This window comes from Haliaeetus albicilla, chromosome 3 (genome assembly GCF_947461875.1).
Source record: "Haliaeetus albicilla chromosome 3, bHalAlb1.1, whole genome shotgun sequence".
NCBI classification, from domain to species: Eukaryota; Metazoa; Chordata; class Aves; order Accipitriformes; family Accipitridae; genus Haliaeetus; species Haliaeetus albicilla.
Window position 1 is genome coordinate 29,947,189 of NC_091485.1, and position 27,117 is coordinate 29,974,305.

Here is a 27,117-nt window from a genome sequence, read left to right on the forward strand (position 1 = left end):
TTTCTAAAGTAAGCAACTAGAAACACACCAGAGTTCATTTTCATCTCCATACATGCCTAGCTCCCATTAATGCTACATAAATCCCAGAGAAACTAGATAAGAATAAACACATAAATTTTACCTGCAATCATCTAAGAAACAGAAAGCCATGTTTGCAGGGAGCACTAAATTCACACAATGCCACATAATTTTGTGTGGAAGTTATTCCAGATGGCTGATTTTTTAGAGACAGTGGCCAAATAGTATTAAGGAACCTACACAAACAGATCTGGTGAGAACATTTTTGGCAAATATTTCCTTTCAGTAGAAATTATGTGACTTTACTGCAATCTGTATCTAGCCAGGTGGGACACTTGCATGGACAGAAGACAGGACAACACAGCTCCCAGTTCCTACTGGACCAGGATACGTATGTGTGTTCATAGCAGACACACAATGCCCATAGGCTGAGATGACTCGAAAAGCTGCAGAGACTCTAGGGCTGCATTAAGCCCAAGTATCTATGCTCTGTTGCTCACCTGGGTTTACCAGTGAAGTCATAGCAACTTGTTATTTGTAGCTACGCAGTTTCTGGTTTGCAGTTAGCCTTGCAAAGCTGGACAAAACTTTCTTTGGTGGGGCTGTGAAATACCCATTGGGACATACATGAGGGATTTGTAAGTTAAAAAATTGTACTCTGACTTAAGCAAAGAAGGGACTCGAACCTAATTGTCTGCCTCTTTCCCAACTCACAAGAGATGTTGAGATGAGAAGGGACATTCTGATACAACTCCGGTTTTGCAAACACGTTCGAAGGAATTTTTCTTTTTGCCTTGGAACAAAGCTGTAGAAGTTGCTGCAAAATAGAACTGTCATCCTCAAGCCATCTGTAAAGATATGTAACTCAAGTTGGAAGATGAGGTAGAAAAAGTAAGTTCTGTGATCTAGAACAAAGGTTTTGAATCAAAGGTTCTGATGTACTTGCAAGGATATAGCAGGAAGCGGCATCTCCAGGAACCAGCAGCTTTCTTTGTAAGATGTCTCCACAGAAGCCTGACATCGGCATCTGCTCTGGAAATGGCACAGATCATCTGATAACTCATCCGTCTTACACCTGCCGCCTTCTTACTTGGAGCCACCCATGGCTCAACTCTGCACTGTCTCGGTGCCCTGCCTAAGGATGTCCTGGAACAGGGTTGTGTCCTGTTCTCTTGTCCCACTCAGGTTTTCAACCACAAACGGTCCTGGCTGAGCATGGGCAGGGAACAGGATATTCGGGTAACACTTCTGGACTCTGCTTGAAAGTAACTGTTTGCCAGTGAAGTTTCTGAGGACGAAGGCGAGTAGATTCAGAGGCATCTTTGTATATGCAGAAGAAAATGAACAGCCTGGCTTCCAGAGAGGTGGGTGTTCACAAGTCCGTAACAAAGGGCAGAAAGTAGCCAAGAGAAGCTGAAAGACTGTTGAGGGCTTCAGCACAAACAGACTGAATGCAGTGATAAGACTGGCCGTTTCAAAGACACAGCGTAGCAAGATATAAAGGGACTGGGAACACAGGAAGAGAAAGCTATCCAGTCCACAAGACACCACACTTACAAATAAGGCACAGAGTACAGACGTTATCACAAAAGATACACACAGTCAAGTAACACCTGTGCAAAAGCAGAAGCTAACAATATTGTTATCAAAAAGAAAAATGCACAGAAAGAGGGCTGACATTTCTGGAAAGTTATCTTACATGATAGTGCAGAAGAAAATAATATTTAATGCACAAATATAGCTTTCATTGTGAGAACATGCTACATTTTCACTCATTCTTAGAGCTCTGTCTTGCTCTTAGATACACAGGCGTGCACCATTAATGGCACTTGCATGGTTGAATTCCCATGCATCATCCTCAGAATAGGAGTTGTGGCTAACCTCTGGTATGTCACACATAAAAAAATACTGTTCACGCTATTTCTGTTTCTCACTTCTATATTCTCACTTCCCTGAATGTGTAAAACATGTGGCTTATTAGCAGTGTGTCCGACCACCTTGAATTAATCTCCTCAATCCAGGCTTAAAGTTGGACAGTCATACCAATCACTCAACTTTTCTGTGTATGAATCTCTCTTCTTTTGTGACCATATTTTCCTGGTTTTGAACCTTTCAAAAGGGTCTAAACATAAAGATGGAAAATATAGATGGAATTTATGTTTCAAATTAGCTTTTAGTACAATCAGAGTGTTTATTTAAGAAGGAAGATACATATAAGCATGTGCATACGTGTAGATGTACAACTTCTACATACATCTACCACATTTATTAAATCTATCTAGTGGGTAATATAAAGACTTCTGCCTTAGCAATATGCTAATGCTTGCTCAAGCTTTTCAATGCAATGCTGAAACCATCCTCGACACAGCACTGAAGCAGAAGCTGCAGCATCCCTGACTGCTGGATAAATGGAGTAAGAGAGATGAAATTTATCAGGGCTGCCAAGAAGGGATCATCAAGACACATTTTTGATTAACACAAGTGTGCACTATTCTCACAAGTGACAAAAAAAAGGGGGAAGAATTTATAACTGGCATATGTCAAGAGAACCTGTCCATCTGACTCGACTCACTTTTCGCAAACACCGCTTCTTTTATTCAGTTACCAATTGATTGGGGGTAAATTGAAGGAGGAAACCTTTGCTTCTAACATGCTATCATTCTTCTAAAAAGTAAAAGCGCTACAGTAGATGAATTTATTTACTTAAAAGACATAACATTTCCAAAGGCACAATATATGCTAGGCACCTAGTGGTGCTTTGGCTGACACTTAAGCCTTTGAAAATGTCTCCCAAGAACCTCTGATGTGAGCATATAAATCATACTGTTTGTCTTGTAAGTAACCAACTTTGAAAAGAGAAAACTGGATAAAGTACTCCAACACATGAAGGACCGAGAAGCTCTTAGTGACTCCAAAGCCATTTCAGAAAAACAGAGGAACAGGAGTTTTGTTATTAATTTGCCCAGGAAGGACAAAGTATCATTCTGTATAGGAAAGGCTGATACAACTGAGCACCACAGAATTGCCAAAGAAAACAGAGAAGAAAGAAATATAACCTATTCCAGCAGAAACGATGTAGGCTGGGGAGTGGAGTGACCCAGGTTCTGTGATACTGACTATGACATGAAGCAAACCATTCTACTTTCCTTTTACTTGACTTCCCTGTGGATAAAATACATAAATAATGATGCTGAAAGGGTTTCTAGAACCACCAGTATACCTAAGTGCTGGCTGACATTCAAAATGTTGTTACTGAAGATGGAGGACTGCTGTACAGGAGGTTGTACTGTCACAGAACATATTCAAGGGAAATTTAAAAAGTCAGAATGGCAGGAATAAAAAGATACTGTATTCAGACCAGACTACCTGCAGTGGAGATTGCCTCATGTAAAAATGAAAGCACAGCCAACCTGGGGAAGGAAGGAGAAGTCGACCCCCTTTATTGGAGCATCGAGGATGAAAAGGTTACCAGCTGCTTGTTATAATCAGTGAGTCAGAGGAAGACAAATAAATGACAACTCCTTGATATTGTGTGATTGCTGCTGGCATGAAGGAGAGGGATGGAGAAGGAAATCGAAATGCCTGATTCATTGTTTGTCCTTACACATTAACCAAACACAGCAGACTTAAATATACCTAGCAAAGGGCAGGAAGGTCAAGATAACTAAAAATAAGATTAAGGGATAACTAGGAAAAGAGGTAACCAGAAATGAGGTGCTGGTCATCCTGACTAAACTCTCTAGTCTGGTGACCTTCTGGACATTTCCCTGTCTTTCCTATCCAAACATATTACCTGTGTCATATTTCTCATTGGACAATGATGTTGTCTTTTACATTGGATTAAAATCCAAACCTAGTGCAATCCCTAAGCATAAATGCATTATTGCCCATGCATGTATTTGCCACTATTTTGATGCTCACTGAATCCTCTCCATGGTTTACCCAGATGATGTGGTTAACTAAGGAGGTTAAGGAATGTTACAATTAGTATCTTACTGAAAAACAAAGGACTGATCTGAAAGAAAGATCTGCTGCAGCTGCAGCTTCACATGGATGGAACATGCCATGTACGAGTTCAGTAATATTTCCAATATTTTACCCGTTTGTGCTTTAGAGAAAAAGGAATTTTACATTGAAAGGAGGATTTGCTGTATACCTAGAAATCTGTAAGACACAATTTCTCTCCTACTCATCGCTTCTAATCAGACAGATGGATACATTGCTACGGAAAAAACCACAAAAAAAAACCCTAAAACAATGACTGCATCATTTTTATTTATTTCTTGCATTCTCTGTTCACGTAGCAAGAAATTTAATTCCAGTTGGATCAGTCTCTCGTGATATTTTTTTCTTTCATTTAATATATTTTTTAAATGCTTAGAGGCATTATGACAGAAAAGCATGTATTTTTTGCCCTGGTTTATACCCATCATCCTTACCATTACAACAAGACAAAAGCATTAAAGTAAAATTAATCATGTCAAAAGATTTTAGCAAAAAACAAGGGAGACCATGCATAAAGCATCGCTTTGTCTAGTGTGAAGTCACGCTCTGATTAAAAACATATAATGAAAGTGAAAGTAATACATCATTGCCTTAGCAGTAGGGTTTTTGGGAGAGCTATGCAATTCTGAACACAAAAAATCTTTATAGGCTCTGGATTTTGAAACTTGCAATTATTACAGAATAATTCTAACAAACAAAACATTGTTTCACTTCCTTAAAGTTTAATTAATCTTAAATGTTGCAGTTAAACCAAACAACCAAAGGAGTTCTAGGATTAAACAAGGACTCCTGGCAGGATGGTAGCTGGTAATTAAAACCGAAGCAGCAGTGGCTGGTTCTGAGCAGTGAGGCATGAGGTGGTGACACTGAGACCCCCCCACTGCCCCACATCCAGTAAGTAGTTATGAAGACTGCGAAATACCACGGAATAATGAAACCCCACTAACAGAGCAGAACTTTTGCTGCTACTAAGGACTGTCAGACACCCATCAGCCATTCAGTTTGTGTCACTGGGCAGTGGTAGCTTGTGGCTGCTACGTGACATAGGTAGTACCCAGTCAAAAAATGATCTGGTGTTTGTGCACATGTGGGCAAGCCTGAAAAGAAACCACGCAGTGAAGATCTGTTTGCTGTACGTTGCCATACTGTCTATAAAAGCCTCTGCTTTGCTCAGACACGACTGTGCAATAAGTAGTGTTGCAAATTAAACAGCAACATGCTCATTATGAACCTCAGATTAGGTCTGTGCCCACATCAAGTAAAATTAGGTGGCAAAAATGTTTGTAAAATGACACTTACTTTCTCCTTTTTTTTCTTTGTTCTGTCTCTATTCTTTGTTGCCAACATAGAAAAAATAACTCCTAGGAATATCAGACAGGAAAAATACACGGTAATACTAGACTGTGAAAAATCTACTGATCCCTTGAGCCATAGCATTCTTGCCTATAGATGATGACATTAAAAATTGGAAATGGGTGCATGCTTCCCCTCCTCTTCTGGATCTATGAACAAGGCAAGTTGTTTTCCTGATACCTTTAGAATTACTCCCATTAGTACTGATGCATTTGGTGCTTTGGGTAGCCAGGCAGAGAGAGGTGGGCAGTATCCCCTGCCAATAGATCTAGTCTTGTCGCAGGAACAAAATGAGATTGCTACTCTGCTGAGCTGTCATACTCGATAGCTTGTGCTGTTCCACTTGCAACTGTCTTCATAGCTCCAGCTGCAGCGTCACGGCTTACATGGAGTCAGTAGTTTCTGATGGTTGATCTTCTCCTGTTCCTTATGCATCACACAAGGCAGGACAGAGAGCCCTAAGCAACTGAGTGGAGTGGTTGCAACAGCTGCTCTCCACACTGAGAAGGAAACAGGCGACAGGCAAGCAGGTCCCTCTCAAACAGGCTTGCAGGCCCTGCTGGGTAACTTCTGGGGCTCCTCTCAGTGGAAGGTGACAGGAGGAGGTTCGGTCTCGTGTCATCCATCTCCTCCTCAACAGCCCTGCCACTGCACCCAGGACAAAGTGTTTGCAAGCTTCTTTCCCACCTTCCCTACCTCCAAATGCCACTGGCACACACAGCAGAAAATGAGTAATGCAGGTGGGTTTGGAGGAGGGAAAGGGGAATTTCTGTGCACATTTACATTGGATCAGTAAGTCTCTAAGTGCAAAACCTGGCTTTTTGTTGGTGCGTGGGGGAGTCGACTGGAAGGAAGAAGGTTAAAGAAAAGACTTTGTAAACGTTTACTGGTACAAGAGGAAGCCAAATACATCTAAGGTGATAATAAGACAGAACACCCTAAAATACCAGACTGCAACGACTGAGATTCTTCCCATCACAGAACCTCATGAGCAGGACACAGCTTTTGCTCTGTCCCTGTTCACTAGGGAGCAAACTCCTCATTTGCACTGATGACCTGGGGATGAACTGCAACCTGTATTGGGTTTGTGTGGCAAGGTTTTCGACTGGGGGCATTACAAGCATGGCTTCTGTGAGAAGCTGCTAGAAGCTTCCCCCATGTCCCATAGAGCCAATGCCAGCCAGCTCCAAGAAGGACCCGCTGCTGGCCAAGGCTGAGCCCATCAGCGATGGTGGTGGTGCCTCTGGGATAACATTTAAGAAGGGAAAAAAGTTGCAGCAGGCACAGAAACGGCAGCAGGAGAGAGGAGTGAGAACACATGAGAGAAACGACCCTGCAGACACCAAGGTCAGTGAAGAAGGAGGGGCAGGAGGTGCTCCAGGTCCTGGAGCAGAGATTCCCCTGCAGCCTGTGGAGAAGACCATGGTGAGGCAGGCTGTCCCCCTGCAGCCCAGGGAGGTCCACGGTGGAGCAGATATCCACCTGCAGCCTGGGGAGGACCCCACGCCAGAGCAAGTGGATACCCCAAGGAGGCTGTGACCCCATGAGAAGTCCATGCTGGAGCAGGCTCCTGGCAGGACCTGCAGACCTGTGGAGAGAGGAGCCCACGCTGGAGCAGGTTTTCTGGCAGGACTTGTGACCCTGTGGGGGACCCACGCTGGAGCAGTCTGTGCCTGAAGGACTGCAGCCTGTGGAAGGGACCCACACTGGAGCAGTTCGTGAAGAACTGCAGCCCGTGGGAAGGACCCATGTTGGAGAAGTTTGTGGAGGACTGTCTCCTGTGGGAGGGACCCCACGGTGGAGCAGGGGAAGAGTGTGAGGAGTCCTGCCCCTGAGGAGGAAGGAGTGGCAGAGACAACATGTGATGAACTGACTGTAAACCCCATTCCCTGTCCCCCTGTGCTGCTGGGGTGGAGTAGGTAGAGAAAATTGGGAGTGGAGCTGTGCCTAGGAAGAAGGGAGGGGTGGAGGGAAGGTGTTTTGAGATTTGGTTTTATTTCTCATTACCCTACTCTGGTGGATTGGCAATAAATTAAGTTAATTTTCCCCAAGTTGAGTCTGGTTTTGCCCATGAGGGTAATAGGTTGAGTGATTTCTCCCTGCCCTTATCTTGACCCATGAGCCCTTTGTTATATTTTCTCTCCCCTGTCTAGCTGGGGGGAGGAAGAAAGAGAGTGGCTTTGGTGGGCACCTGGCGTCCAGCCAGGGTCAACCCACCACAAACCTCAGGACTGACAGCACTGTCTAAACAAGTGAAAAAGAAACAGAAAAAAGAATCTTCCTCCTTCACTGCTGATTGTACATCCCTGATAAGAATAAACAGACCAATTATTTTCCAAAACTGTGGACTGGGAGTGAGGTAAAAGGGTAAAGGAAGGATATAAATGTACTTCCTCCTATATTGCAAAAAGTACATGAAAAATAAATATAGAACAATGTCCTTAAATTCCTCCACACCATAAACGTCATACAACACCATGAGTGCACTGAACTATCACCATGTTATAAGGTGATTAGTTTGTGGTCTTCCCTAAAACTGGTCAGTCACAGTTCTTCAAGTCCCTGCACTCCTATGCTGTAGAGTCCTTCAGTGTTTTATGGAAAGGACAGGACAAAAGTTCTACTCCAACTTGTCTCCACTTCCCATCCTCTCTTATATTAAGTTAGAAAATAAAGCAGTGGATACTTCAAACTCTTATTTCAACTTTTTTTAAAAATAATTATTGCTACCATTTGATAAGTAGTAATAATATTTGCTAAAAAATCATGCTTGTTAACATTTAGTCTTTTTCAGTGTGAAAAGACAAGCATTCTCCTCTGTGTTCCTCGAACAGTAGTCCAGGCCAAAAGGGCATCCTTTTCTAGCAGGTTTTGTAAGAACAGGATTACTCTATGTCACAAGAGGGCTGTGTATTTGACAGCCATTGTCTCAGCTGACACTGAGATGGATCCTGGGACCTTCAGGACTTCCAGTGCTGAGCACCAAGTGCTTGAACATGAGCTAGCTAGGACTGTAACAGATGCATTATCTTTTAATCACAGCACAGAAGGTTACGTGCATTAACCAGAATGGAAAGAGATTTTTTGTTTACTGTTAGGGGTAACATAGAAAAGATTACATTCTTTTGATAAAATTACATAAAATTATTCAGAAACATCTCTCAACACCATCATAGATGGTCTTTTAACCAGAGCATTTACATATCACACCTCTGGGTCCAGTATCCCACAGTCTTGGAGTTAGTACCACAATGCAAGTAATCAAGAACTGAGTAAATTTCATTCTTGCAAAATCTGACATATCTACAGATAGGTAAGTTTCAGAATAAAGTTTTCTACTTTAATTCAGTAGAGAGTTCAGATCTTGAAGCAAGACATCCATTTCTCCTGCCTCTCCTCATGAGCCACTGGATTAGACACAACAAATTAAAAAAACCTGAACACTTCTGCCTTACGTAATATCATTGATTTTTCACTGACTTACCATCTTCAGTATTTTCTTAGCAGTAGCACACAGAGGTGAGTATCACACTTCATTATTCTAAAAAATGTGAAGCACAGCATGTTCCCTAGTACAGATGCTGTAGTCTTTTCTAATGTACAGTTCATACGACCTTTTGTAATTGCCATTTTTATACAATACCCTCAACTATTAGTCCAGGGCATCTATACCTAAGCAGTCTTTATATTGCAGCACTTTGAGAAAGGCTTCTAAATTTTCCATGGGAGAAAGCAATTTGCAAAGGCATCATTTCAAGTCCTGCATCATAGCAGTCTTTTTAATTCTTTTTCATCCTAACCTGTGCATGTAATATTAATATGGATATATCCCATTAAAGGCCATTGGATAAGGGATGAGGAACAGAATTCTGTAAAATGTATTTTACTTGGGGAAAAAAAGCAGGTATATCAGGAAATCCAGGTTTTACCAGTTGTCCAGTTTTAGAAGTATGGCTTTGATTTATGGATCGAAATTGTTCATTTATTATTTTATCTATACTGCTTTGGGCAATTTTGACAGTTAAAATTTAGTTTTATTGACCAATGCAGCCAGTTTAGCCACAAGGGGACTAATGCACACACAGCCTGCTGCACTCAGGAAGCTATGATTTGATTCCATGACCAAGTCAGACTGGGAATCGCAACCAACATAACAATAAGTTCCAAATCTTGATGCTCGAGGCAAAATACTTACTCTAAAATACAATCAACCTTTAAAAGAAGGTGAGAAAGATTTTTGTGATAGGAGCCTCTGTGCACTGTTTATTGTAGCTGATATATTCCACCAATGCTTCTGTCAGCAATGGACGCAGAGCAGTACAGAGGAAACCTTTCTTTAATGATTGTGGACAACAGATAAAGCTGGAAGAAGGAAATGAAAATGCAAAAGAGAATCAAAGGTGTGCTCTAGTACTATGGCTTACCAGGGATCTGACTCTGAGAAAACTGTCTCGAACATTGCCTTTTTTTTTTCCTAACCAGATTTTATTCATATGTGCATAAATATGCATGTATTCATGTCGCAGTATGAAAGACTTACAAGTTTACTTAAAAAACTTACTGGAATGATTTTAAGCCAATGTTAATTTAGGCCTATCCTATTATAAAATTAGCATCTTCTGCAATCTCAATTTATTGCTCCATTGTGAAGCCCCCTTGTGATACATAAACAAATCTCTGAAGAGAAACAAATCAATAAAGTGTCTAATTTGATTAACCATGTTTTTAAATTCATCAAGACAACTGTACAAAAATAAACCACTTACTTGTCAGTATTTTCCACGTCTTCTTTTCATCATCATAATACTGAACCAAATTGCTGGGTAGCCGGTCAGGTCCGGGAGGCAATCCTCCAACCAATAACAGCATTTTCTTATTGGAACGAATTCTTCACCCAAAACAAGAGGAAAGATGAACAACCACATTACTGAGGAGTATTTTTAGTGGCAACAAAATCATAACCATCAAAAGAATGTTCACTGCTTGCACTTTTCTATTTCATTTTTTGTGTTTCTTTCCCCAATCATGTCTCAACAATTTTTTGAACCAAGCAGAAAAATGATCAGAAAAGCTGCATATCTCTCTACTCATGGAATAATAAGCTTCCTTCATGCAATTTGTTAGAGGTTCATTCTAGAACGACCTTTTTCTTATATTATCCCTTTAAATCATCACTCTTTACAGCTGAATACACATGAAATGCTCTGGAGTTGTACTAAGGTTAAGCATTAAAGTTGCATGTCAAAAATCGTATTAGTCAAAATCATTATTATAAGCCATTCTACACTCAAAGAACCTTGAAAAAATTAAGGTTATGCAGAGAGTTTGTGAGCCAACTCTTTAATCACACACTGAACTTCAGATATATAGTTTAGTACAATTAGCAGCACTGGGCTAATGGTTATGGGTTAAATGGTACTTACAAGCACTTTTGTTTGTTTAATTTAGTCCAGACTCTTGCTTTCACTCTCCCCCCCGGCTCCCCCCCTTCTCTTTGCTCTCCCCCTGTGCACCACTGGCTATAGCAACACCAATTGGTAAAAATGAGACTGTGATGTTGTTGTGAGCCTCCCCAGAGTGGAGCCCTGCCAATGCTTGCCACTGATCCAGCGGCATGAACCTGCTCAACTGTGCAAAGTCACTCTAATTCCCTCCCTCTGTTTTTCTACCTTCTCCCCCAGGGGGCAACCACTGAAAGGAGTGACTACCCACCCATCAAGAGCTGGCAATTCGCTGCTATTAACCGTGACCGTGATTCCCAATCTGCCTGGCAGTTCTTAAGAACAGGACTGCAATGTCTCATATGCAGTAAAAGCGGTTATCTGCACCCTGGCCTCCAACGCTCCACCTGATGAATGTACGATTTCTTTCCAACATTAAGGGATTTAGCACAATTGTAAGCGAAAAGGGGAGGGGAGACCCAGACCCCCAGATGAGCCCTGATGCTTTAATAGTCAATTCGCATATAATTGAACTTTCATCAGTTATACTAAGCTTGGGTGTGATAATGCGGAGATAAAGGCTCGAAATGTTCCCGTGAAGTAGGAAGGTGACGTAGCCTAGAAAAAATGCATCGATATGAACGAATGTGCAGGGGGATCATGCATTTGATGGAAAGCACCTGTGCCAAACACCAACGTTTTTCCAAGCACAGCAACATCACTGTAGCAATCGGTGTATCAGTCCGCAGCAAACACTCCTGGACAGGAAAGGTACATAATGCCAGGAACCAAAGCCCACCACCACAACTGCATGCGGCGGGGTCAAGCTGCCACCCAGGAGCTCCAACCTCAGCAGTGCACTCTGGCAGCGGGTGCTTTACTGCTGAGGCACACCAGTGGCTTAGCTCCAACTACTACCTAGAATGAGTCTTGGGGACCCACCAATTTACATTTGCGTCAGGATTGCATTCTCTCTTGAGAAGATTGGGCAGAATGAACCAGGTGGTGCTGTAGACACGCACTACCCAAAAGGAACCTCCTTCAGGAAGGGAGCACGCAGCTGAAGGCTTGATCCACATGACGCTTAGGAATAAAACCTTTCAAATGGCTATCCAAAAGACAACTACAGACTGCAGATACATCTGTCACAAGGATGGCCAGGGAATTATCTGGCAGATAGCCTTGTTTGTTTTTAAATGGACTTAGGGCTCAAGGAAGGCCCTGAATTGTCAGTGGAGGAAACAAAACCATCACTGCAGGGGCAGGAGCTACACCACGGGGGCAGTGACACTGTCCCATGCTGTCCTACCCCCCTGCTTCACTCCCGACTTGGGGGGAGCCCCTGCGGTCCTTCAGTCTTTCTGACAAGCCAGCCTTTGACCTCTGCACTGAACCTGCTATGTACTGTCAAATGATGACTGTTACCTGCCTACCAGACTGTATCTGTGTAGGATATCAGGAACCATCTCATGATCAATGTCAGCACAGACTCCACTCGGTGAGACCAAGCTCTGGGAAAAGCTTTCATAAGCATTGCCAGCATCTTGAAACGTTCAATCTCCCCAGCAAAGTTTTTAATGAGAGAACATTTGATAAAAACTATGCAACACAGAGTATGATAAACTACTTTTGGTATGAGTTAGGGATGACTGCACATGTAACAAGTGGCAGAGCAAACCAGAGCCATAAGTCAGTTATGCATGGCCATCCCTAACAATAGAGAATAAATTGTTTATTCCAACCCTCTTGTGTTGTATGTTATATCACAATCAACTCCCTGTGTATTGTAAAATTCAGAATGCCCTTGCAAGGTTTACTTGATAAAGGAGTTTATTTTGATTTTCATCTTTCATCTGTAAAACTCCCTTCTAACTCCAAAGCACTGTGAAAAACCAATGAATGGCCAAGGCTCAATAGTTAAGGTGAAGAATGAAATGTCAGATATAACTCTTGAGTTTCCAGACTTTGGCAGCTGCAACTATCCTTAACATTACTTTTTCAGCTAAACAATCTGAGAAGCTACTGTTTCTTGAGAAGGAGCAGCACTGCTATATGGGAAAGTTTTAAAAATATTTCGTATTTTTACATGTTTAAAATGGGAAGTAGCATGAACAGAAGCCCTTAATAAAAGTTTAGTAAGAACTTCTTAACCAGCACAGTAGCTACCAAGAGCACAGGGAACTCTTACATGGCAAAGCAGAGATGGGTTTTTTTACTCAAAGCATCCAATACATCTATACTGAGAGCAATTCCAGTGAACCAAGTAAAGATAATACAGTGACTAAAGATATGCATATTTTAAACTGATGTGTTTTCTTGGAGCCAATTCTGCTTTTTAAGTTTTGGTGTGAATTGCTACATTTTAGGTTTTGAAAAAAACATTTTCTTTATTACATTATATTTGTGTCTCATATTGCACTGAGCAGTACTGTTAAAATCTTACAACACATCTTAAAATATGAAAGACATGGAAATGATTACTGCTTATATGCAGAAGACTTTTCCAAATATTAATAAAAATGTAAGTCAGTAAAACACTATGATGAAGGCAGGATTTAAAAACATGTGTAATACCTTAGCAAGATAAAGTTTCTCCCTTTCTTGCATTATTACATGTTTGCTATTTGGATAACTCAGGATTACCATGTGAAACACACTGCATTACATCTGAAGCACTCTCTTTTCATAGTCCTTATTTCACAGTGTAATATAATATTCATTTAAATACTGTGGTTCACAGTGTCCCTAGCACGGCTATTGTGATCATCTTGTGTACAATTAACAGCAGTGGGTCCTGGTCAGGGAAGGCTAAAATAATGTTAACTGTGACCAGGCAGGCTGATGTCATGGCAAAAAGCTGAGATAAACTTAGCCATATCTTATCGCAAAAGTATTTCTTGTACCTAGAATCCAAAACTCTAGTTCTCATTGATGAACATACACCTGTTATTATTCTGCACACACTTTGCAGTTTCTGTTCTGCAAAGATTTTAAAACATTTAATTCACCTTAATTAAGTTCCAGGGTATCCCATGTGGTGTGAAATTTATCTTGTCTACTTACAAGACTGGAAACCAAAGTATATTTTAAAGTCAACATTTTCAAACTTGTATCATTTCCTTCGGGCACACAAACCTAGGAATTTGAGAACTATGTGCCTTCATTTTCAGAGATGTTGAATATCCACCAACATACCTAAATCCTAGTCACTTCAAAGGTAGCAGCAGATGTGCATCAGCTGTGAAACTCAGGTCACTAGTCCATAGGCGAAACTAACCGTGAATACACAAGACAAAACACTGAGCCCAAGGGAGTTTATCAACTCACAAGGAACCAATAGAAAAGACAGTAACAGACCTCAATACTCCTGACAACCACTGCCACCCAAAGGTCTTTTGCAACCTTGATAGCCTCATGTTAATGGAAAATGCATGAATTCTTCTTGTCTTCTTGTACGTTGTTTTTCTTTATTAGCATATCTATAAATCTTGCACTGATGGGTCTTCCTTATCTGGGCAGTCAGTAGAAGTTCATTCTACCAAGGCTGGCAAGAATACAAGTCCCACCAACAACAGGTTTGCTCCAGACTCTTCCAGTTTTTAAGCAACGCAATAAGGCTCCCCTCCCTGCATTAGCAAATGCAAAGAAATGGAAAGAATAAAACAATGAAGTGGCAATCCTGTGGTTCTTAATGCATTCGGTGTAGTGTTACACATCAGAAAGAAAACTGCATCTTAGACATAGAGGTGATCATGGTAATCAATGGAAAAAAAGAAAAAAAAGACTATCCAACTATACTTTCCTCATAACCCAGGACTATAATAAAACCAAAAACCTGGATCATTAATTCTCTTTTAATATAGGCTATCACCATGGCTTTGAGTATACAGGGAGCCAGGTGGCTCTTCAGACCAGGGACCTCATAGACATGGGATGCCTCACTCCTGCTTGAGTGCTGACCTTAAACACAGCAGAGCCAAATCGAACTTCAGGTATTTGCTCACTGAACTCAGGTGCAAACAAAACCAGCCAGAAGACCAGCCCAGGTCCAGCAAGAGCAGGTGAATGGGTGATGAATTTTACTTAAATCCACAAACCTCATTACATCAAAGCATTTCAGAAATGGGAGGCCGACACATAGTGATACTGTCAAAACAAAATGTAGCAAGAATCTCAGAAAAAGTGGCTATATTAACCTGCAGCAGAAACAAAATATTGCAGTGAGGTTTAGATACCAATCTCAAGGTAATAGAGAGATAACATACACTGTCCCAATCAGCATTTCAGTTGTAGACCTTTTGTTTGTTAACACTTAATTTAATCTTCAGACACCAGGACAGTCCTTAGCAACCTTTTTCTTCTAAAAAGGCATGTGAAGGAGTGTTGTGTCCAACAAAAAATGTAATGGAGAATCTAGTTGCACTCTGCAAATCTGAACTGATGCTGCAGGCATCCATTGGTGCCTGACTGAAGAAACTGTTTTGCCATCACAGAACATGTGATGAGATCTTCGACAATTACCTTCCCTGCTCCTGGGTAGGTGTCGTGGTTTAACCCCAGCCAGCAACTAAGCTCCACGCAGCTGCTCACTCACTTCCCCCCCACCCAGTGGGATGGGGGAGAGAAGCGGGAAAAAAAAGTAAAACTTGTGGGTTGAGATAAGTCCGGTTTGGGTCAGCTGCCCTGGCTGTGTCCCCTCCCAACTTCTTGTGTCCCTCCAGCCTTCTTGCTGGCTGGGCATCAGAAGCTGAAAAATCCTTGACTTTAGACTAAACATTACTTAGCCACAACTGAAAACATCAGTGTTATCAACATTCTTCTCCTACTGAACTCAAAAACATAGCACTGTACCAGCTACTAAGAAGACAATTAACTCTATCCCAGCTGAAAGCAGGACAGTAGGCATTTCAGTGCAACAAAAGTGTCATATGAAAACTTCTGATTTCCATGGATTTTGGTTTCCACAGTTGACTGCAAAGATAGCCATGATTAGCATGTTTAATAGAAAATATCATCCAGGAGTTTAACTGTGAACTCAATGAAAGCCTTAAGATACAATGTAAAATTTATTTTGGATGGAGAAATTTTGTAAGGTTTTGTTATCACATAAAAAGAATTGATGAACTTCACAACCTGTAGGTAAATAGACATCCAGAATCTCTTCCTAATCCTACAACACTGCCAGGGAAAGGACCTGAGCTCTCACAGCCGCCAGACCAAGTCCTCCAGATCAGACTTCTGCTGGACCTCTGACCCACCAGGATAGCTTTCTCCTTATGGGCAAAGTACAGACCTAAAAGAGTATCTCGATTTTGTCAAAACCTAAAGCATGCTGAGGTCTCTTGCAAATTATGACCAAGAAATGATTTAGTTCTTAGGGTCAAAATATGTTAAAAAATATGCTGAATGTATGAATGTTGCTTTATGAATGGATTTTTGTGACTCTTCTAAGGCACACCTAATGTCCAAGGCACACTTGAAAGAATGTGAAAAAACTTTCTATTAATACTGTACCTGAAAACCAGTCTTATCATTCACTTTAGTGCCATGAAGATTTTGGGTTTCATCTTTTCATCCTCAATGTGGGCATGCTTAGCAGAAGGCCCTGAGTAGAAGTCTTCATTGCAGCAGAGCTCACCACAATGTTCACTGAATAGGTTCAGTGATGCCCAAGAGAAACCTGCTCTCCTGCTCATTTAATACATGATGCTGACCACTGACAGACTGAAGTTTAGGAACATAAATACTAAGTTGGGAATGATTTGCTGCAGACATTGATTGTTGGTTTTGTCCTCTGAATGTACTAGAATTTTTTTTTATTTTCGTCCAATGCATTTTTTTAAATAAATGCATAGAAAAAAGGAGAGTTACTGTTTGCTCCAACAACAATCTTTCCTTTTTCTATCTAAAAAGCAGAGGTCTAAGGTTAAGTGAATAATTTGTCTGACAAGCCATACTTAACTGTTGCAGTTACCTGATATGTTAAAGTTTCCTTTATTTCTACAGTAGCCAAACAATTTTCCATCCCCTTTATTAAAATAACTTAGAATCTGTTTTGAGCTATAAATACCCATTTTTTCTTTATGAATCTAATCCCACTGCTGTTACTAGTTTAGAATGGTCTCTAAGTAAATCGTGAAGAGTTAGGGTATTTTTTTAGCTGGAAGATTTTTAAAGACAACATCCCTTCCTTTTGGGAAAAGAGCCTCTGAGCTAACAGGTAGCTTAGGGGTGGACAACTACCCTGAAAGACTGGCATCTACCATCAGCGTTCCTTTGGGAGGAACACAAAGGAATGTCCTTCTCATCTTTGTCTCCTGGTATTACCAGCATATTCTTCATGTTGACAGGAGACTGGTACAATTCCCCAGAAAGATGGGCAGTACCTTTCCCATATGGAGTCCTGCCAAGGTTGCTGTATTCACACACAACACTGTTGTTCCTTACAGCTTAAGACAGGCTTAAATAGATGCGTTGCCTATATGAGATCATGAATAGTACTTCTATAGTGACAATATCTACACAAATAGATCATTTGAACACAAGTCTTCAAATTCTCTGATATCTGAATGATAAAGATATCCTTACTAGCCACACAGTGAGTATCTGAAGCATTATAAGGGATTTGAATCAAAGGAATTTTACTAGCAAAGCTTACTTTGGTAAATGAGTCACAAAACCTCCCGTGTCATGAATCTTATTGGCAAAACTATGTAAACAACTGATTTTCCATACTGTTGGAAGTTCTGAAAAACCTTGAAGAAATTCCCTTTATCCTGAATACTTTTAAAAGTTAAACTAAAGAAAATGTCAAAGCTAGATGCTTTTGCAATTTGCCTTCCCTTCCCCACCTCCTTTTTTTTTTTGTTGTTTTAGACAGAGGTGGTAAAATGGAAATGTTCATAGAATGCTTCAGGGTGGTCAAATCCTCCTTTTCCCCCTAGGAAATTTCAATCAACTCTTCTTTCTGATTTTCAGACTGTGAAAAGTCAAGAAGGTCCTTTTTTTGTTTGATTCTCTATTAGAAGTCCATGACAACAGGAGGTCTCTGCATCAGAGGCTGTGTTCTCCCCAGCTGAGGCTCCTTTTCCTTAGGAAGCTGAGGAGAAGAAACACAACTTGCTGCTGCATCACCCAAGCTATGACTGGTTACCTTTTCCACTGCCTTTTTTTTTTCTGAAAGGAGGCGGCAGTCAGGGAAGGCAGGAAGAACCAACTGTGGCACCAACTTCTATTTACTTCCAGCTTCACTGCAAACCGTCTGCTTCCATTGAACTTGGCAGCTGATAATATTTGCTCAAAGTTTATTGTCTGCTTTCCAAGAATACAGCAAGAAGTGTTGACTACTAAGTACTAGGCATGACAGTCTTTAAAGAAAATTTCAGGGAGGCAGCAAATATGAAAAATGATGCCAGGAAGTATCTACTAATGGATTTCAACTTCCGATCTTCTTTGATTTCTTTAGGTGGTCCTGTAATACCAGACAGGATCTGTTTCAACAAAATCAGTGACAGAGATGTTTACAGAGAGTGGAGTCCAGCTCAAAATTTTTGTTCAGGATTCCTATTAACTTCCCTCCTCAATCTTTCCAGGCCATACTGTGCAAAGGATAATAACAAACTTTGCTCTGATTTAGAAAACTGCTGATTTTTAAAACACAGGAGTTGTTTGAAAAGATTAAACAGTGTTTTTACAGATCATAAGGATTTTTCTTCTGTAACGTGAGTTTAACAGAACCAAAGCTTTTTTCCTGGCAAACTATTTTCTGTTGATTTTGTGTTCTACGTTTGCTGTCCTCAATCCCCTTGCCCCCAAGGCTCACTGTACTTTCTCTTCAAGAACAAATCCAAACAATTACACTGTTGCAGCTCTGTTCCATTTATTGCTCAGCAGTTACAGACTCAGAACCCCCATATTCTTCTGCTATAAGGAAAAAACTATAGCGACCCCAGGCCACAACCTGCCTTCAAAGACCTTCTCCTTTCTATCACTTCTCTCCACGTGACAGGGATGCACATCAGGCAGAGAGTGAACAGAAAAGCCTCAGACAGGGCACACAGGCAGCCAAGACAGGTGTGTGTGATGCTCACCGTGATCCTACAGCACTCCATTTGTAAAAGGTACACCCTAAGTAAAAACCATAGCAGGAGGACTTTGTTTGAGAGGGAACTTCCTTAACTAGGAGGCTCCGCACCACCTGTGATCTATGTTCTCCCTAACATGACAGTCTTGGATTGTGTTGCCAAGGCATGGGCAAGAACAGCACAGGACCTCATGGGAGACAGCTCCACTCCTTTAGGGACCTGCAGCATTTGTAAATGAGCTGCACAGATTGTTGCAGGTGGTGGAAAGGGGCATTTTTGCTGAGTACAGCATTTGAGGAAGAAATTCCCATTCTGCCAGGCACTTTGCTCTCAGTTTGAGTAGCTTAGTAAGATTATTTTTTTAAACTTAGTTTTCCCTCTAGAACAAGGCGGCCTGAAATCCAATGAAAGATTTCCCTCTTGGAAAAAGAGTTTGGAGATGCAGATACTTGAAGCTGCTTCAAGTGCTAAAAGGGGCAGGGTGACAGAAAGCCAAGGAGCAGCACAGCCCAACCAGCTGCAGCAGCCTCTGGAGATCCAAGGTGAGAGGTCTGGAGCCTTCGGCATTGGTGTGTGCGAGGTAGGGAGCCTGGTGGAAGGGGCACTGATGGGCCGGGGGCCACGGTAGCAGGGGACTCAAGAGAAGGGACAGGCGGAGGTGAAGCTCAGGTACGTTGGATCTGGGGAAAAGCCCTATCTGGCAGAGTGGCCTGGGAGCAAGGATGAGCCTGTGAGGCAGACTGGTAAGGGAAAATGAGCAGTTTGGTTGTTCAAAAAGGCTTTGAAGTAGGGGATTTGAAATTCTGGAGCAAGGGAGGGCAGGAGGTGGGGAAAGAGCTGGAGGTATCACGACCATGTGTCGCCTAAGGACATAAATCAGCGGTTCACAAAGGAGACTATCCCAACTAGTACCTCTGACCAGGACACTGGCTGGCAGGGGAAGGGAGTATCTGCACATGGTACTTGGCACCCCTTCCTCATCTACAGCTGTTAGCTGGAAAGACAGCTGTCCAGAAGAAAGGCCATTAAATGCTCTTCATAAATTACGTTTCTCCTAACAAGTGCTGTAACTGGGCCAAGAAAGTGGCTATCACCTATGCCACCACAGCTCTCAAGGATTTTACCAGCCAGGACATACATGTCTTTAAGAAGGCTCCCAATGACTGTCCTGACCCACAGCAGTCCTTTTAGGACACAGGTGCTGCCTCCGACCATAACCTGAGCTCCAGGCCTCCCTCTTTCTTCAACACTCAACATCTCTCCACTTACGCTTCAGCACTAGCCTGTCTCCAAAGGCAAATGAACGCACATAAGGCAAGTAAGGCAAGTAGGTGAGACTAACTAGGATTAAACTGACTACCGGTCTGTGGTTCACTTCCCCGCAGCCTCTAATGTGTCAGTCTCCCTTCTGCAGCTCAGCTGAGAGAGTCCTGGCACAGGTACAATTTTCCTGATATTAATTCAAGCACGTAAGACCTGATCAAAAGCCACTAAAATAAACCAGAGCCTCACATTCACTTCATCCACACCGTAATGCAAATGTTAATAATTCACATACATTTTAAGGCATGTTTTTTTAATCTGGATGTTAATTTGGGGCCTGAAATATTTCTCACTTGCAATCAAACATGAGTAGGAATATTAGTTTAAAAATCCAAATATTGGTGTCAGGACCACAAAGGGACAGGCAGGTGGCTGTTACTAGAACACACAACAATGTATTTCAGTGAAAAAACAAGCAATTTTTTTTACAACCACCAAACATGGCATATTGAGATCCTACAAAAATGTCAGCAGAAAAAGAACTCAAATTGAATGACAGTCTGTGAGATTTGTAGAAAAAATAGTGTATTCAAGAAGGAAATTATTTAATTGCCAAGGGATGTAGCCAGTTTCTTCAAATTTTTAATCTCCTCTGTAGAAAGTAAAACAGACTGGGTATATGTCTTCCACATAAATGCTAGCATCTCATGCTGTTTAGCACTTTACATTTTCCTTCTTCATCAACAGTTACCACCTCCCTACTGAGTGAAAACTGGTCATATCTTCTTCATCACCTGTCACTGTTTAATTTGCTGTCACTTTCACTAATATTGCCTAACACCAAACAGTCTTGATGACACCCTCTCACTGCTGAAATTAAAGAAAAACAAAAACCTCTACAATTAGCTTCAGCAGGACCAGAATTTGCACTTCTAACCTCCCCAAGGTCCAGTAGTCCAGGGGACAAAAGTACAGAAGAACAGCTGGGTCTCTACATGCTGGGACTTCACTGAACCCAGAAAATTGCACAGTCAGGCTTAGCCTTCTTATCTCTTTGTCTTTTTATTTTCGTCCTTTCTTTTACTCTTCAGTTCTGTATTTCCTGCCTATGACTTTTCCCATCTCAGGTCAGCTGATTGATCCCCATCCACTTTTCCTCTCCCACATCTGAAATAGCTTTTCCAGAAACCGAAATACTCAGCTGTTATTGACAACAGATGCTGTTTCTGCCAAGAATTAGGGTTTTTTCCCCCCCTTTTGTTTCATTTCCTCTCTTCTTTTTATCTGCCAGGGTCTTTTTTGTTTTGCGTGTGTCTTTTCCTGTCTGGTATCCTATTCTTTCACTTTTCTTCTTTCAAGACTGTTCTCCTCTCCCCTTTTCACTCATTTGTATGTCCTTGCTTCTGCTACTTACGTCCTGGGGTATCTCAAATCCTTTCTTTTTCTGCATTTCCCCCTCTCTCCCAGCTTTACTTTCCTCACTCCCCTCTACCTCCAGGTACCTGATGCAACTGTACAGACACCTAACTGCTGCTCTGCCTGCAAATCCTGGAAGGAGCTGACCAGCCCAAACGCCCATTGATGTCGAGAGGAGCTGCATGTGTCCTGCAGCCAACTACAATTCCCAGGCCATAAGGGGCTGCCTCTTCCCACCCAGCCTACTGTCTCATGTCTGCCTGGAACAGAAGTCTTTGTAAATAGTTACAGGAGAGCAAAACCATAAAATCATAGAAATGTTCTATAAAAAGGCAACAATATTTAGGTAAAACATTTAATAATAAGCTCCATAATTTAATTTTTTTTTCTATAATGCTCCATTCTCTGTCTACAGCTACATTGTGCTTTAGCACAAGCAAAATTAAAGTTAAAAGCTAGGCATTTCATAGCAGTGATGTGTTTTTAACCATTTTCATTGTTGCAAGTAAACATGAAAGCAATAATAATTCTCACTAGCTCACTCATCTTTTAAAGTGAAATTCTCTCCAGCAACACAGTAATGCTCTAACCCAGAACTTTTTAAAAATTGAAAACACATACGTGCATTATATAAAATATATTATATTACACAATAAAGCACAGAGACATTTTAATCAACTCAATACTCTAGTGAAGTCCCGAGAGTCAAATAAATAACGGGAAGACGAGCATTCCTCTATCTAAATGCATTTTCTTCCCAGAACTACAGAAAACATGACACAGCACAGAGTTACCTGTGTCCCTCAGGGACAGACAAACATCACTTAAGCCTAACGTTCAGGGTCACCATAACGGGCCCAACCCGCTCCGTGCTGAAATCAACTGGGATTTTTCCTCCTGATGTCAAAACGGACTGTGCCTCAAGAGGCTTTAATAGCGGCTTGTGTGCTGAGGCCCTACTGTAGGTGAGGATCACAGAGGCCAGAAAGCTCCAGCATTAACCTGGAAAAGGGAGATCAAAGTCAACAGAATTACTAACTTTTTGCTTAGAGTTGAGCACCTTATCAAATGCCAGATCAGAGTCAAAACACCCACTCTCTGCGGTAAAGTCCTAAACCTCAGAGTGCACAGCAAGGTTCACAAGTCAGGAACGTCATTCCTCAACTTTTTAAATGATGATCATTTAGTTGCTGTACTTTGAAAAATAATTTTACAAAAATGCATGAGGGCGTTGAAGTGTTACCTTCTCTCAGGAAATTTCGTGAAAAAAAAAAAAAAAATTGCTCTCCCTGCAGGTAAACAGCATTTTTCACTGCAGCACAAAAGACAACCCGGGTACCTACTAGCCCCAGCACCACTTGCGCTGCAGGATCTGTATTTGTAGCACAAACTTTATAAGTAACTCTGCTCATAGTGCACAGACTGGCTCTTATGATCCAAAATCACTTTCCTCCAGCCCTGATAACAGCAAAAACTTGTGTTTGCAGAAAAGCGAGCATGTGTGATTTACCACATAAAGGACAAGCTTAAACAACCAGCGCTGTCTTTCCAGTTACATTTCAGAGGAGAATCACCGTATTTCGAGCTTCCCATTATACTAATTTTGTTTAAGAAATTAAATAGCCCCAATTCCAAAGTTCTCCAAAGTGGTAGTGCGTGTATGGATATGTACGTATGTACGCTTTTTTTTTAAGTAGCCTGTTACAAAAAAAATACGTTCTTTTTAAAAATGTAGAGAAGTTACTGGCAAGTTCTAACCCTGAGCGCAATTCTCCTAATTTCTTCAACATGCAGTAAGCAGGTGGCTATGGCACTGTGCTGCTTGTATTTCTCACCAACCCATACTGTACTGTGCAGTATATATTATACTGTACAACAGAAACAGTTAATCTCTTTCTAAAGACATGTGAACCTTTTGTGAATGACCTTTCATTAAACTTTAAATTCCAAATTACGAAGGTCACCATTGCTCACAGAAAAGGTAGTCAAAGTTTTGAAGTCCTTTTCTGTGTAGCAATTTTTATCTATTTGCACACATACCGTACTGTTAGTTACTTTAAAGATTTCCTTCTGCAAATTAGTAACTTAAGAAACTCTTTGCAGATTTTCTTCCTTAAAATAAAATTTTACTGAATGAATGTCAACCTGTCAAAATTGCAGCTTTAGAGAAACTACAAGTAACAAGAAGGGCAAGTCTGGAAATCTGTAGTTTTGGGTCTGCTTCTTTTGTTTCTTTGTTCATGTTTAAGAAGGCATTTGTACACTTAGGCAGCCTGATGAAATCTTAAAATGATTAAGATTCAAAGATGGGCCTTTGTGACCTTTATGAATTCCCAGGAATATCAACCAAGACCCAAAATGAAAATATACCTATTGTATGCTATATCACAGAACGTTTCAACATCTCCAACATTTTAACATTTTGAGTAAGTTCTAATGCCTGCTTATAAATAAGAGAAATCGAAATGGTTTTGCTCCGATTTCACCATCACCAAAGAACCCAACCAAGAGAAGCTAGTTACGACTCTGTCATTAAACACACGTTAAAGTTGGGAAGGTGATGGTACATTTTCACCCACTACAGTTAAGGGTCTCTGAAATACCACTGTCTGCACAGGCGTGCAGACCTATTACAAATAAAAAACGTGGTATTTGTGGTATTTGCAATCCCCCATAAGTCATTAAGCAAGCGCAACTTAGAATCTAATCTAGGTCTGCTTAAAGTGCGATCCTTTTGTGTACGCTCCTGCTTACAGGGAAAGCCAGCTCCCAGCACCAGGAGTATCAGATTCTTGCAGCATCCATGACACTTGTAAGCATTCAGTGGTCAGAACACCACTACATATCCTTCAAATGACATGGACCAGTGAAGCTGGAAGGTATCTTCACTGAACCAAGCCGTCTGGTATCTCAGCAATCCACCAGGACACGAGCCCTGGCATGCCCCAGGCGGCGTGCACAATTTCGACTGAGAAGGAGGTGGTGGGTTTTGCATTTTTGAAAGTCAACAGTTTTGAATACAGAAATGCAAAAGGTACACACCAGCTACAGCGGCGGCGTCTCAAAAATACTTTACACTGCAAAATGCTGGTATTCATTTTTTACTGTAGGATTTCAGAGTGAGAATCGGTTGGACAGCAAAGTGACAAGCACAACAGAACACTAACAGAGCAAGCTAGCCAGAGATAATAAAAGAAGGCACAGCATTTCCAAAGTTAAATCATCGGGGTACCTATTACAAGAAGATATAAAGAATCCTCTGCATTAACGCTAACAGAGCGTATTATCTAAAATATTTAATAATGTACTAGTTTTTCTTGTTGCTGTTAAGTCATTAATAATACCCCCCTCTTAGTTAAAAAGCTGAATAATACGACGTGTGCTTTGATTTCTGCGCTACCGTGCCACTGCACTTGGAAAATGGTATTATCTTTCCATTTTTGAATGAAATGAAGTCTAAACATATTTTAAAAGGAGAAAAATAAATATCCCCTTCATTTCGGGTATATTTACTGCTCATTAAACTACATGCCGTGCTTTCAGTTCCTAACACCAACCTCATATAGTGAATCTTTGACATCATGATTCATTACCTTATTAAATGAAAATAACTGACATGTCATAGATGTAAGGGCTCTGAAGTCACAAGTTTCCACGCACAATACAGACACCAGCCATACCGGGGTGTGCGCGGATATTGCGCTTATTTACGAAAATAATTAATTAGATTTAGGACCTGGATATTACAGCTCTAAGCGCCCTGGAGGTGCAACTCCTCGTTAGGGAGTAACACCGTGGGAAAAAAATAAGTAAACGTGGGCCTGCCACAAATAATCACAACAGGTTCCCAAGGCGCGGGCTCCCGCACGCACGGCGAAGCCTCACGTTCACGCGTTAGCCCCACGGGCCAGCCACGGCGACGGCGGAGGGAGCTGCCACGGCGACGGCGGAGGGAGCTGCCGCCGCCGCCGCCGCCGCCGCCGCCGCCGCCGCCGGCGCGCCGGGAGGCCGGGGCGCGGGGCGGGCGCGCTCTCCCCGCGCGGGCAGCCGAGGCACCCCACGCCGCGGGAGGCACCGGCGGCCTCCCGCCCCGCCGGCCGCCTGCCAGGAGGCCTCCGCCCCCGCCGCTGCCCCGCCGGGGGTGCGGGCCCCCGCGGCTGGGGCCGCCTTCGCGCCCGGGCCGGGGCCCGGGCCGGCCCTCCGCGCAACGGCCTCCCCCCGCGCCGGGGGGGGCGCTGCGGGGCGCCAACGGCCACCCCCGACCCCCCGCCGCCCCCGGCCGCAGCGGCCCCGCCGGGCCGAGGGGAGGGCACGAAAAGTTTGGCGGTGCCGGGGGCGGCGGCTCGGCCCCGTCGCCGCCCTTCAGCCGCCGCCCGGCCCGGCCCGGCCCGGCCCGGCCGCAGCCGCCGCGCCGCCCCCTGCCCCGCCGGAGGGCGCCCGGCCCGGCCCCCGCGGGGTCCCTGCCCCCTGCCGCCGCCGCCGCAGGCTCGGCCTCGGCCCCGTGCCCTGCGGGGACTCCGCGCTCCCCCGACCTCCCGCGGCCAGAAGCCGCCGAGGGGGCGCCTGTGAGGAAAGCCCCCCGTCCCCGTCCCCGCCGCCCCCCTCACCTGCTAGCCAGGCTCTGCCGGCAGTGCTGCCTGAAGGGCATCAGGTGGTAGTTCATGGCGTCCAGCAGCAGCTTCTGGCAGACGGGGTCGGTGCGCATGAAATCCACCGACTGGACCCGCTCCACCAGCTCCGGCGCCGGGATGAGGGCGAAGCGGAGGCGCTTCATCAGGTCCGGGGCGTACTGCATGCGGGTCTCCCGGTCGTGCTCCAGCCAGAGCACGGACATCTGGAAGAGCGCCAGCTCCGACTCGACGGGGGGGGGCAGCGAGTCGAGCAGGGCGCGCATCTCCTCGAAGTTGAGCAGCAGCACGTCCTCCACCAGGTACTTGTTGGCCAGCTTCTTGGTCTCCTCCAGGCCGTGCAGGGCGGCGATCTTGCACACCTGCTTGTAGTTCTGCACCGAGATCTGGTCGTTGAGGAACTGCACGCAGAGCTTGGTGACCTGCGGGATGTGCAGGATCTTGCTGACCGAGAGCACCTCCTCCACCGTGTCCAGCGAGAGGGTCACGTTGGCCGTGTACAGGTACTCCAGCACCAGCCGCAGCCCGATGGACGAGCAGCCCTGCAGCACCAGGTTGTTGATGGCCCGCGGGCTGGCCAGCAGCTTGTCCTCCGGGGAGGAGGACGGGGTGCCGGGCTCCTCCTGCGGCTGCGGCGGCGGCGGCTCCTTGGGCGGCCCCCCGAGCCCGTCCTGGGCGCCGGGCCCCAGCCCCAGGGCGTGCGGGTGCCCGCCGCTCCCGCCGCCGCTGGAGAAGAGGGATCGGAAGTACTGGGAGCAGGAGGCCAGCACGGCCTTGTGGCAGTGGAACTGCTGGCCCTGGGCCGTCAGGGTCACGTCGCAGAAGAGCTGCTTCCTCCACAGCAGGTTGAGGCCGTGCAGCAGGTTGTCGCTGTGGCTGGGGTCGAAGGTGGAGGTCCTGTCCCCGGAT

General features: G+C 43.4%; 1 protein-coding gene across 2 annotated transcripts in view; it reads right to left on the reverse strand.

Moving 5' to 3' along the window:
* The window catches only part of KLHL14 (kelch like family member 14), a 66,875-nt gene that overhangs the window by 37,950 nt on the left and 1,808 nt on the right, over window positions 1-27,117 (reverse strand). For both annotated transcript variants that reach the window (XM_069779245.1, XM_069779244.1), the window contains exons 2-3: window positions 26,188-27,117; window positions 10,143-10,264 (exon numbers count right to left, since the gene is read on the reverse strand). The exon at window positions 26,188-27,117 is cut by the window's right edge and continues 53 nt beyond it. In XM_069779245.1, coding sequence (XP_069635346.1) covers window positions 10,143-10,264; window positions 26,188-27,117 — 1,052 coding nt within the window. The remainder of the gene's footprint in view (window positions 1-10,142; window positions 10,265-26,187) is intronic.